Source organism: Microtus oregoni, unplaced genomic scaffold (assembly GCF_018167655.1).
Source record: "Microtus oregoni isolate MIOR12 unplaced genomic scaffold, Mior012 000040F_ref0000088, whole genome shotgun sequence".
Classification (NCBI taxonomy): Eukaryota; Metazoa; Chordata; class Mammalia; order Rodentia; family Cricetidae; genus Microtus; species Microtus oregoni.
This window is the reverse complement of record NW_024543207.1, coordinates 17,982,276-17,994,381: the sequence shown is the minus strand read 5'-3', so window position 1 is coordinate 17,994,381 and position 12,106 is coordinate 17,982,276. Positions and strand designations below refer to the sequence as shown.

Genomic DNA, 12,106 nt, shown 5'->3' with positions numbered 1-12,106 from the left:
AGGACCACACAAAAGCAAGATTGTGATTGCAACCTCTTGACTGGCAGCCATATTTAGGGAGGTTATGGAAATTAGGGGAGGTGGAACAAGAGCCTCGCTGGTGGAGAGAAGTTACTGGGGACACTCATCAGGGAGCACTGGAACAGCACACGGTCACTGGGGACACTCGTCAGGGAGCACTTGAGCAGCACACGGTTACTGGGGACACTCGTCAGGGAGCACTGGAGCAGCACACAGTTACTGGGGACACTCGTCAGGGAGCACTGGAGCAGCACACAGTTACTGGGGACACTCATCAGGGAGCACTGGAGCTGCACACGGTTACTGAGGACACTCATCAGGGAGCACTGGAACAGCACACGGTCACTGGGGACACTCGTCAGGGAGCACTGGAACAGCACACAGTAACTGGTGACACTCATCAGGGAGCACTGGCACAGCACACGGTCACTAGGGACACTCATCAGCGAGCGCATGGAGCAGCACACAGTTGTCTCCAGAGCTGGAAAAGGTAACAAAGAGCCCACCACAGTACTAGGGAAGTGTTTGCTTCCTGCAGGGCCATGGACAGTTCCACTGGTACAGTAGAATTGATTTCTAGACAATGAAATCGAGGCTCAGATGCCCATGCCTCTGTTAATGGCAGCAAAAAGGCTGGAACTCACACCTCCCCACATCTTCTCCCATTTCAGGGCTGCTTCTGCTCCAAAGGGCCATTCTCCATTGTATATAAAAACTGTAACTGCTTTACTAAAGTGGGCAATCAATAAGCATGCAACAAGACTTTTCAAATAATAAGTATTCAGTGTGATGTGCTTTAATGAACTGGCCTGAAGCAGTACTTACAAGGGCCCTGGGAGGCAAACTTTGCGAGACAACGGGAGAGAGCAGCAATAGCACCGTGGCCAGAATGCAGCTCCAGGGATACACAGGTGATGGGAATCAGCAGAAGGCATCCATTCTCTCAGTTGTGCAGGCCTGACCCTGGCTGCAAGATGAGGTGTGCTCTAGTGTGAACTGGAAGCTCCTTTTCACACCCCCTGTGGGTGTCTTCTAAAGGCCAAGTCTGGGTGGGACCTGAGCTCTATTCGTGTTACAGGGCAATGTTAGATGAGACAAGATCTCCCTTTACAAGTGCGCGATGGAGCCGCCTATGGCTCTGCACCGCTCTAGAATCCAGGTTTCTGATAGGCCCTTTCAGTTGGGAAGAGGAGAGATATGATACTTAACATCTCCCCTGCACGTTCACTGGCTTAGTGTCCTGATCGAATCCAGCTGCATTTAAAACAGTTGTGAGAAGAATTCTGAAGTAGAAAAGTTTAAAATTCCAATCATCCATCATAGACAGGAGAGAGGCTCATGAGGTCTCAACCCTATCTGAGAGCTCTTAGCAGCTGACATCTCTTTCAGGAGAGAGAGTCCATTTCTGTGGGGGTGTGGCCCCTCAGAGGTTGTCCGTGCTCCAGTGATGGCTCTACAGATGTGCACATACAGTTGTCCATGCTCCAGTGATGGCTCTACAGATGTGCACATACAGTTGTCCATGCTCCAGTGATGGCCCTACAGATGTGCACATACAGTTGTCCATGCTCCAGTGATGGCCCTACAGATGTGCACATACAGTTGTCCATGCTCCAGTGATGGCCCTACAGATGTGCACATACAGTTGTCCATGCTCCAGTGATGGCTCTGCAGATGTGCACATACAGTTGTCCATGCTCCAGTGATGGCCCTACAGATGTGCACATACAGTTGTCCATGCTCCAGTGATGGCTCTGCAGATGTGCACATACAGTTGTCCATGCTCCAGTGATGGCTCTGCAGATGTGCACATACAGTTGTCCATGCTCCAGTGATGGCTCTACAGATGTGCACATACAGTTGTCCGTGCTCCAGTGATGGCTCTACAGATGTGCACATACAGATGTCCATGCTCCAGTGATGACTCTACAGATGTGCACATACAGATGTCCATGCTCCAGTGATGGCCCTACAGATGTGCACATACAGTTGTCCATGCTCCAGTGATGGCTCTGCAGATGTGCACATACAGTTGTCCATGCTCCAGTGATGGCTCTACAGATGTGCACATACAGTTGTCCGTGCTCCAGTGATGGCTCTACAGATGTGCACATACAGATGTCCATGCTCCAGTGATGACTCTACAGATGTGCACATACAGGCCACACTACTTGGACTCAGGGGACCATGAAAGGAAAATGAAGAGGTTATGAATTTGGGAGGAGGACATAGGAAGGTCTTTGAGGACTTGGAGGGGCAGAGTGGGATAGAAACAATAAAAAGAATTGGTAGTAAAAATGTGTGAAATTCTCACATAGCAGATGAAAATGTAAAAATTTTTATCCAAGTAGTTTATTGTTTGCTTGAAAAATGAGTTAGCTTTAAATGTTTACTGTCTTCCCAGTTCACTACACGCAAGCCCTTTACCCATCGAGAAACGGCACCAAAACCCACTGTTTTTGAAGTATATTTTAACGGCATTCTTCAAATTGTATTTGGAAGAGGGAGGTGTGTCACCACACAGCTGTGAAAACCAGAGAACCCGTTCTTTCCTTCCACCATGGTCTCAGGGACCAGACTGCAGTCGTCAAACCCTGTGGCAAGCTTCTTTGCTCACAGAACCGTGTCAACGCCCCACTCCCGAACATTCCTCTGTGTTCTAAATCCACAGCGATTCTTTAATACAACAAAAGAGTCGGGTCTGTTTTACATAACATATGAATTTCATCTTCTGCAGTTTTTCAGTACATTTTTTAAAAAGTTGGTCATTCGTCTACATTTCGGATTTAAAATAGAGATTGTGACTTACATTTGGTTGTTAAATAAGGCTTGGAGTGGGAGAGAAAAGCCACTATATTTGATTCTCCATTTTTGCTCATGAAATCTGTGTCCCCAGGAGGGATTGGATTGGGGTATAGCATGCTTCATTACAGAATATGGAACAAAGACTAAGCCAAGTGGGCCCCACATAGAGGATCTGAGTTCAGTCTGTAGGTGGTCTCAGAAAGCGGGATGAGGGACTGGGATTGCCAATGAGTGAGAGAATGGGCGCTCCTGAGGCCCTTTAGAGGATCCCTGCAAACAGAAGCAGGTGGACATGGGAGATCACTGAGACCCGAGAGACTGAACATGGAAAGGAACGAGCTACAGTCACTACCAGGAAGGAGATGGGCCACTCTTGAGCAATTGTTGTGTACCGTTTGACCTTTAAAAGTGGAAAAAAGGCAAATTTAAAGGAAATTCCTGTGTTTTTAAACTCAAGCTTTTCTTAGAAACTCACTTTTACTAAGATCTAACACTGTGGCCACCAGAAGGGTCCTGTTAACTAAGAACCGAGGGCCCACCCTGGAGCCTGCAAGGTACCAAGAAACATCAGTTTTCAAGAGCCATGGCTAGGAGGTCATACTAACATAGGGGAGTCTACTGGTTGTTTTAAATGCAATAGTTTAACATTTAAATTATTCTATGTTGACTTTAAACTTTCCATGATTGCCCTTATGTGATTCTTTCCTTGCAGAGGGTGGGAAAATGCCCCCTGACTAAGATGGGTATATACGGAAATCAGAGTTGGCTCACATGCTAGGGTTCACTTCTAGTGTGTTCACTAATGCAGAAACCAAAAACCCACAGAAAGCTCATGTGCTCTGGTGCTCTTAGCTTCTTCTGGATGGTGCTTCACAGAAACTCCCACTTCCGACTCCGTTTTCACAGTAGTTGGTGATCACCAGAGGAGACAGTGTTTATCATAGAGGAAATGAAATATTGGAAAATATTTGGCTTCCTTTTTCAGGGAGTGTGGGATATTAGCCGCCTTTCCCAAGTGCAATGAAGCTTGTGGTTTATCACACACATGAACGGAAAGGTGAAATGAATGTTTTTTTATCTCACGTCTGTTGGTATTTTGGGTTTTTAATATTAGTCCTGCTTTTCTATTTTAGAATCAAAATAGATGAATAATATCCTTGGGGAAATAACTTTACCTTCTTTTATTACCCATGTGGAAAACTTTTATTGAGAGTTCAATAAATAAGAATATAATGATATGGCCCGACCTCTGGAAGAGTTATGTTTTTTTTCCATCAGAGGAGCATGGCTTCCCAGCCAGGCAGCCTCTCCCATCACTGTCTGAAGTGTGCTGCCCTTTCTCCCCTTCCTCGCAGGAGCGCCTTCTGCTTTCCCTGCTGCCAGCTCACATAGCCATGGAGATGAAAGCTGAGATCATCCAGAGGTTGCAAGGTCCCAAAGCTGGCCAGATGGAAAACACTAACAACTTCCACAACCTGTACGTCAAGCGGCACACCAACGTGAGGTACGGTGCACCGTGCAGGCCCTCAGCGGCATGGGGAGTCGGGCGCCACATCACACAGTAACTGCCTGTCCTTTGATGGTACAGTGGGGCCCACTCCTCTTTCCCTCTGATGTCGCTCGGAACCTTCGCATTGGGGTGATATAATTTAATCTGCTTCATTCATTGGGTTGATACATAGTTTGTAAACTTTCCGTCTGTGACGGAGAGGAACAGAGAAGAGGTGGATGGTGAGGTCTTTTTTTTTTTTTTTGAGAACCCCCACAGTCAGACTGCAGTATAATCCTATGAGTGTCCATGAACTTTTTAGACACAATGGTCAACCCTCCCAGGTGTGTTTCCTGGCTACAGGGCCTCCATGAAGCCAGCACTCCAGGGAGGCTGGATTATTGGGTTGACCAACTAGTGGCAACGGCCACAGGGTCCTGATGCAGATCTTTATATTTTTCATGGCAATAGCTGCTTTGTCAAGACAGACATTGTTGTAAGTATATGCCCCAGAGAGTCATCCCTAGAATTATAGTGCTCGGAAGCCAGCAAGCTAACACTATGGGATTCTAGCCAAAAGGGAAGATGTATGAAACATCTAATGCCCCTGATGTAGAAGGTGACATATAAGGCCCCTCCCTTCAGGCTGGGAAGGAGACTCATTCCTTTATCTCCATCCACAAGCTACCGCATAGCTAGTGTTCCTCTCTTGTTCTCTCCATCCCAGGTACCTCCTTCAGGAATTTGTTCTCTCGGGCACTCATTGTGATGATGCCAGGCTTTCTGTTAGTCCTCATAGTCCTCTGCACATATACCCGGCTGTATCTGTTAAGCTTTGGTGGTAATCTTTAGTGTCAGGGAAAATTCTTGAATCATACTTCAGTATATCTGGGGTCACAGATATGTTTATCTGAACATCAGCTAGATGTGGGCCAAAGCTTCTTCCCCAAATCTTGACTCTCAACCCCGGCTGGGGAGCATCTGCTAGAACTGGAACCCAGTCTGTTCTCCAAATCTGGATTCTCATCACAGGCTGCTGTCTCCCGGGCCAGCTGTTTTAAATCAAAGTTTTGAAATCCGAGATGAAACACACACTTTACTGAAACGTAGATGCATAGCTCATTTGGCACCAGATCTTACAAAAAGGTACCCAGAGCCGGCGACATGCAGGACCCAAGTATAGGCATAAATAAATAAGCAATAAGAAATGCGTTTCACCAGACAGTACCTAAAGGAGAAACACTGGTGACAGGATGGGAATTGTGGTGAGAAACACTGAATGGGTGAGGGGAGAAACTAGGTCTATTTAAAGAAAGTTATGGCCCATTAAGCAATAAAATTGTTTAAAATCCCTGTTTGCCTGTGGCTGTGTAAGCATTTCATCTATAAAGTTAAGGAAGCAAGAAGTTAACACTTGTGGTGTCTGGGGGTGTGCCATTCAAATGCTTCCTCTCGCCAGCTTTCTGCCTCCCAAACTGCTGCAGTCCCCTCCCACTGCAGGAGCTGATTGCAAGGCATTCATTTGGGTAATCAAAGCCTGCAAAGGAAAGCATGGTGGCGTAGCAGTCACTGGACATCTTGATGGACAACATGGCACCCTCAAGCAGTGAATGAACCCCTTATACCACCTGTGTTACATGTCATTTTTTGTTTACCAGAATACCCCAAATTTAGTGGCCTAACACAGACATTAGCATCTCACAGCATCCGTGGGCTAGAAGTTTAAGAGATGTTTGTCCAGATGTTTGAGGTTTGGACTCTGCTGTGAAACTCAGGCCAGGTGTTAGATACAGCCGCCAGAGGACCTGCCTTCTTTGTGTCTCCTGCCCTCCGTGGATGGTTCACATGGGGTGTTAGCTAGAGGCCTCAGCTCCTCTGGTCCTCACCATCAGATGCCCGGACATCCTCACAGCATGGCGGCTCAATTCTGCCAGCACAAGGAATCCGTTGCTGGGCATCCAGAGAAATCAACTGTTTGCCTCCTAGCTCTGCTTTGGTGTCCATTAGACATGGGGCTTATTCCTACTAGAAGCATTTCCTAGCACTAATGAAAATAATAATTTCTCTATTGAGGACAGCAGCTGTTGGTGTCCTTCTGACCCTTGATCGCCTTTCTCTGGATCTTCCCCAGTCGTTCCTAAGCAAGTACAGACACAACATTGGAAAACAAATGAAAGCAAAATAAAAACAAGTGTATTTTTGCATAATCCTACCTATCAGCCGGTCTGAAACTACATCTTTCCTACATAGCTCAGGACACAAAGAATTTTTCTTCACTGTGATTGGTTTCCCTTGTCCTCAACTTCCTAACTCTGGTGTGAATCCCCACCAAGCCACAGACCTAATTAATACCAACTTCCCCAGGCCAGCTCTCCTGTCTCCAGATCTGTGTAATTCTTCTGTTCCTTGTTTGTTGGCCATGCAGGCTGCAGGCCCTACTGAGAGAACACGTCAGTCTTCGTACCAATACAATCTTGATGTTTCCTTTTCTTTCCTGAGTTTATCCTCATCTGTAAATGAGCGATATTGTTACTCTTGAGGCTCCTTGTGCTCTTTCCACTCTCCCAGGATGTCACTCTCTTTGTAAGACATGGAACACAGCCTGTGCTCATTCACCTAGCAGGTGACTTAAGGTAACAACAAAACCAACAAAGATAAAGTGGTCTTCTTCCTGGGCAAGCTCACGATCCGTCTGAACCTAGATTCCAAACACAGTTCACCCAGGAACTGCCCTTCACCTTCAGTTTCTTCTCTTGGATGCTCCCTGCCAAAATCTAATCAGTTGCAGTGTTTGGTTCATCTTCCGTCTGTGTCTAACCATGTCTCTCCACTGCTCCCCACCACAGACCTTGCTCAGGCTCCAATGGCCTGCCTGCTTCCATGGGGCACTGTCAGGATGACCTTTGTGATAATGATTCTTAGATCGTCCCCCCCGAATCCCATCCCTGTGTGAGCCTTTAGAGCAGTGGTTCTCAACCTTTCTGATGCTGCAACCCTTTAATACAGTTGGTGGTGATCCACCACCAACCATGAAATTATTTTCTTTACTACTTCACAATTGTAGTTTTACTGTTATGTATTGTAATGTAAACATCTGTGCTTTCTGTTGGTCTTTGATGACCACTGTGAAAGGATCATTTGACCCCCAAAGGTGTCGCGGCCCACAAGCTTGAGAACCTAACGATTCCTTTCACGCCGTTTCCAATACCGCACCACAGTCTCTGCTTACTCTTTTCATTTCTCTATTGAAAAGCAAGCTCTGGGGTAGCCTATGATATCTCCGGGCAGCCTGCCTTGGGGCTGCTTTGCCCAGTTCAGGTTCTAATCATCAAAAAAGCTGATGTTACAGACGAGAAGGAAGTGGCTTCACCCACCTTCACCTGTTCCTTTCCCAGAGTTCTTTGTATCAGGTGCTCCTTCTCTGAGTGAGCAAACTCAATCCTTCCTCTTGGAACATGGCTCAGCCTCTGCCAGACGTTCCTCTAAAGAGATGGTGGAGGGAAGTAGGCATGGTTTGAGCGATCATGTGAACAGAACAGAAAGGCCAGCCTCTTCAGAAGCCTGTGGAAGTCACCTGTCCCCCAACAGAGGAAAGCATCTCTCCTGTGCTTTGTGCTACAGAGTCCTGTCCTGATCTGGCTGCGATGAAGATGACTGACACCACGTAGTTTTGTTTTCGATGTGGTGAAATGGGCACAATGTTTTACAGTTCAACCACTTCTCAGGGAATAGTTCTGTGGAAGGAAGTGTTCACAGAGCTTTCCCACTGTCTTTATCATTCCATAACCTTTTCCTCATTGTACATGGGGTTCCCATCCCCATAAATCAACAAGCCCCGACTTCCTCCCCCAACCCAGCACCCGCCATTTTGCCTTCTGCCTACAAGGGCTGCTTTAGTCTAAGGCAACATGGAATGTAATCACTTAACATTTGACATTTTGTGCCTTCAAGTCCAGCATTTCCTGGGATTTCATTTCTTTCCCAGGCTGACTAATATTACAGCATATGTATAGATCGCAGTTTTTCTTCCCATATGTCCACAAATGGACTTTTGGGTTGTTTCCACCCCGCCGTGGGAATAAAGCAAATTCAGACATTCACGCATCAACATCTGCTTGAGTCTTTAATGCCACATCTAACTCTTGCTGTTCTCAGGGTTAAATTTTTCAGGAGCTATCGTAGTGTATTTCATAGTGGCTGTGCCCGCCTACGCTTTCACCAGCAATGCACAATGGATCCAACTCTCCACATTGCTGCCAATTTCCACAGTTTGCTTTTTGGGGTTCTGCATTTGTTTGTTTGTTTATTTTAATAACCTTCCTCATGACTATTTCTACTCTATGGTACATCTCAAGCCATAACATCTTCACTAAGTGATTCACTAAGTGGCTGTTCAGACTCAAAGCAGGAGTGTAGGCCAATGTATAAAGCCTTCATGACCATCTGGACTGTGCTCTTATATTTGAAAGGGTTGATGCACACACTGGCACACCTCACTGGTTATTTTTGGGGAACTCACAGTCACCCCAACTCATCTGCACATATGCAAACGAAGCTGTCACATCCAAAGAGTGAAGTTCCCTGGACGCTCACCTCCCTGCCTGCCCGTGTCCCTCTCTCCTAACAGTCTGCCATTCCCCTTTTCAGTATTAAACACGAGTCACCTCCCTGCCTGCCCATGTCCCTCTCTCCTAACAGTCTGCCATTCCCCTTTTCAGTATTAAACACGAGTCACCTCCCTGCCTGCCTGTGTCCCTCTCTCCTAACAGTCTGCTGATCCCCTTTTCAGTATTAAACACAAGTCACCTCCCTGCCTGCCCGTGTCCCTCTCTCCTAACAGTCTGCCATTCCCCTTTTCAGTATTAAACACGAGTCACCTTTGAACCCTCACCGGTGTCTTGACTTGTTTAACGTGTCACCCCAAGTGAAGTCTAAGCCTAGAGTAAAGGATGCAGGATCAATCGATTATTGATCTTTTTTAGAAAGGAATATTATTGCTTTGAATTATTTTCATTTGAATTGGTGCACACGGGATTGGACTTTAGCAGCTGTTGCTTCTGCTGTAGGAGTTTGTACAGCGTGAGTCACATGACAGTGCAAGTGGGACCGACATTCCACTGGTCACCTGGGTTGCATGAGTGGGAAGGCAGGCATGGGGGAAGACCAGGAGGAGAGGGGGAAGAAGAAACGAAAAGCCTGGAACTGGACCAGTATGATGAGGCAGCTTGTCTCTTCCCACTAAGTCCTCAGGGAAACTGCAGTTGGATATGATGTATGAGAGAGGAATAAAAAAATAAATTAAAAATAATTTTTAAATGCAGCACTAGAAAAATATTTAAATGGTGATGTATTTCAAGGTTTATGCATTTCCTGTCCAGGAAATAGCATGTTTCTCATGAAACCACTAAGTATGAAATATTTACACTGTTCTAATAGGAACTTGCCATGACTCATCTTTACAATGTAATGTAGACTTTTAAGTTCTCTTCCCCACCTGTTCCCACAGCATCTTATACGCTGACATCGTTGGGTTCACCCGACTTGCAAGTGACTGCTCCCCTGGGGAACTGGTCCACATGCTGAATGAGCTCTTCGGGAAATTTGACCAAATTGCAAAGGTGGGTTTCACCGCAAAGATGTATAACATCCGGGCGCATTTTCTCTCCTTCGAGAACGCTTGCAAAACCAGGAGGATGCCCTGGCATGCAAGTTCTGTGTGTTTTCACCTATTTTTAGCGGTCTGCTTACATACAATTCTACACTCAAAATAGTGAGATTCTCTTGGCAACCCCGTGCCCCTTGGGATGTTAGGGAGGCATTTCCATGTGAAGGTTTAATCATTCTCTCCTCGCAGAGGTAAGTAAGATTCTGGAAAACCCTCAGGTATGTGGTGTGCCCTGTGTACAAGCCCTTTAATTCCTATTACCTCACTTTCATCTTGTAGCTTCTGTGCCACTTACACAGACACGTCACTTCACCGTCGTGCTGTGAGTGTGTACATGGGAAATTTCACAAAAACCTGACCTCGAGCTGGTGAAATGTGGGTGGAAAACATTTCTTTTTTCCAGCTCTTTGCTTTTCATTACATGCTTCTTTCCAGCCTGATTTTGCCTCTGAATGGTTTCCCAGCACCCTTCATTATATCTACTAGTATTCGTTCCCGAGCTGCAGAAGGGTTGCTCTGCGTGGGCCGGTCATTTTTAAACAACTGCCAACAGTGTCTACAGACGAGGGCATGGTCCTCTGTGGGCCCTCTCCCCGAGTATGCTATCTTATCGTGTGCCTCAGCTCCCACGGGGAAAGGAGGTGACATTTCAGTCAGAGAATAGCTCTGCCTCCCTCCTTTTCAAAGGAAAATGTTGAGTTTTGTAAGTTAACATTTAAAGAAAAAAAGAAAGGGTGAAACTTAATGACTTGAATTCTCCCATTTTTATTGCATTGCCTGGTGATGTTAGGTAGAAGAAGGTCACACTGGAAGCAGCATCCCTCATGTCCACATGATCATCTCTATGCTGTGTGTGCCTCTTAGGACTCACATCTCCCCATCCCACAGGGATCAGTCATGCTGGAATAGAACCTAGTCTTCAAGTGGGATTTCATTGTAACTAGTTACATGTGCAGTGATTCTATTGCATGTGACAGATACGGGCAACAGGAAGTGTGTCTACAGAAGAATCTGGAATGACACACTATTCCCCAGAATAGGTGGGTACAGTGTAACTTCCTCTCAGAATGTCTGGGCTTCATCTGAGTCCAGTCCAGCTGATGTGGTCAAAAACAGGATCCATTCTAGATAGTAGATCATGACACAGTTAAATAACATAAATGGAGCACCTTAAGCAAGCAGCCTGCTGAGCCCACTGAATGAATACTGGGCAAAGCAAGTCACTTAAGCCGAGCAGCTTAAGGTCACAGCTAAGCACTGTTGTGAAACACCAACATTCTGCAGTCATAAACTAGTCATTTAAGAAGTGTGCAAGGAGCCTGACTAATGAGTAATTTGCTTTTCTCTTGTTTATGACACTACACTGGAATTACTAAATACGTCATCAATGGTGCTATAAATAAGCATGAAAGTATGTCCTGGCTTGTGAGCTATTAGTCAGGAAGAGACACATGCCGAAACGTCCAGTAACTACACACATGCTTACAGAGATGTCATATCCGCTCATTTATAAACCCATGCAATTCTCAGAGGAAATAGATTGTGTTTAGAACATTTTTTGGTTTTGTTTTATTTTGCTAAAGGGCTTGAAAGGTAAAATGGGAAGGTAGGATGGATGCATATGAATGAGATGACCTAAATATCGTAATGCAAATTACAATACTTAATGTGAATGTAATGTAAACAAGCAAATGAGTTGGCCAGACTTTTCTTGTTTTTAGTTTATTAGGATTACTTATTGAATCATATACACATGCGTGTCTCTGGATGCATAAGAGGGGAATCACGATCTGAAGCTGGAGTTACAGGGTTTGTGAGGGGCCAGGTACAGATGCTAGGAACTAACCCTGGGCCCTGTGCAAGAGCAGTGGTTGCTCTTAACCACCGAGCTGTCTCTCCATCCTTAAGCTGGTCAGACTTTTTATTAGAAAAATTTATCCTAATGACAGAACTGGATTCTAAATGATTAATCATGTTACATGGTAGCTTATTGGCGGGTGAAGACATTTATCAGACAATATATGTCCGTACATAGGAGTCTTCTGCAAGTTAAAAATAAAAAAGAAAGCCCCAACATAGTAGAATAGCAGTTTAAGTCTAACTGTCCCGTCCTGGTCTGGGTGATG

The 12,106-nt window shown here is 45.6% G+C and overlaps 1 protein-coding gene across 1 annotated transcript in view; it reads left to right on the top strand.

Annotated features, from left to right (window-relative positions):
- The window catches only part of Adcy2 (adenylate cyclase 2), a 333,563-nt gene that overhangs the window by 232,899 nt on the left and 88,558 nt on the right, over nucleotides 1-12,106 (top strand). The window contains exons 5-6 of the mRNA XM_041632131.1: nucleotides 4,182-4,330; nucleotides 9,822-9,933. Of these exons, the coding sequence (XP_041488065.1) occupies nucleotides 4,182-4,330; nucleotides 9,822-9,933 (261 nt within the window). The remainder of the gene's footprint in view (nucleotides 1-4,181; nucleotides 4,331-9,821; nucleotides 9,934-12,106) is intronic.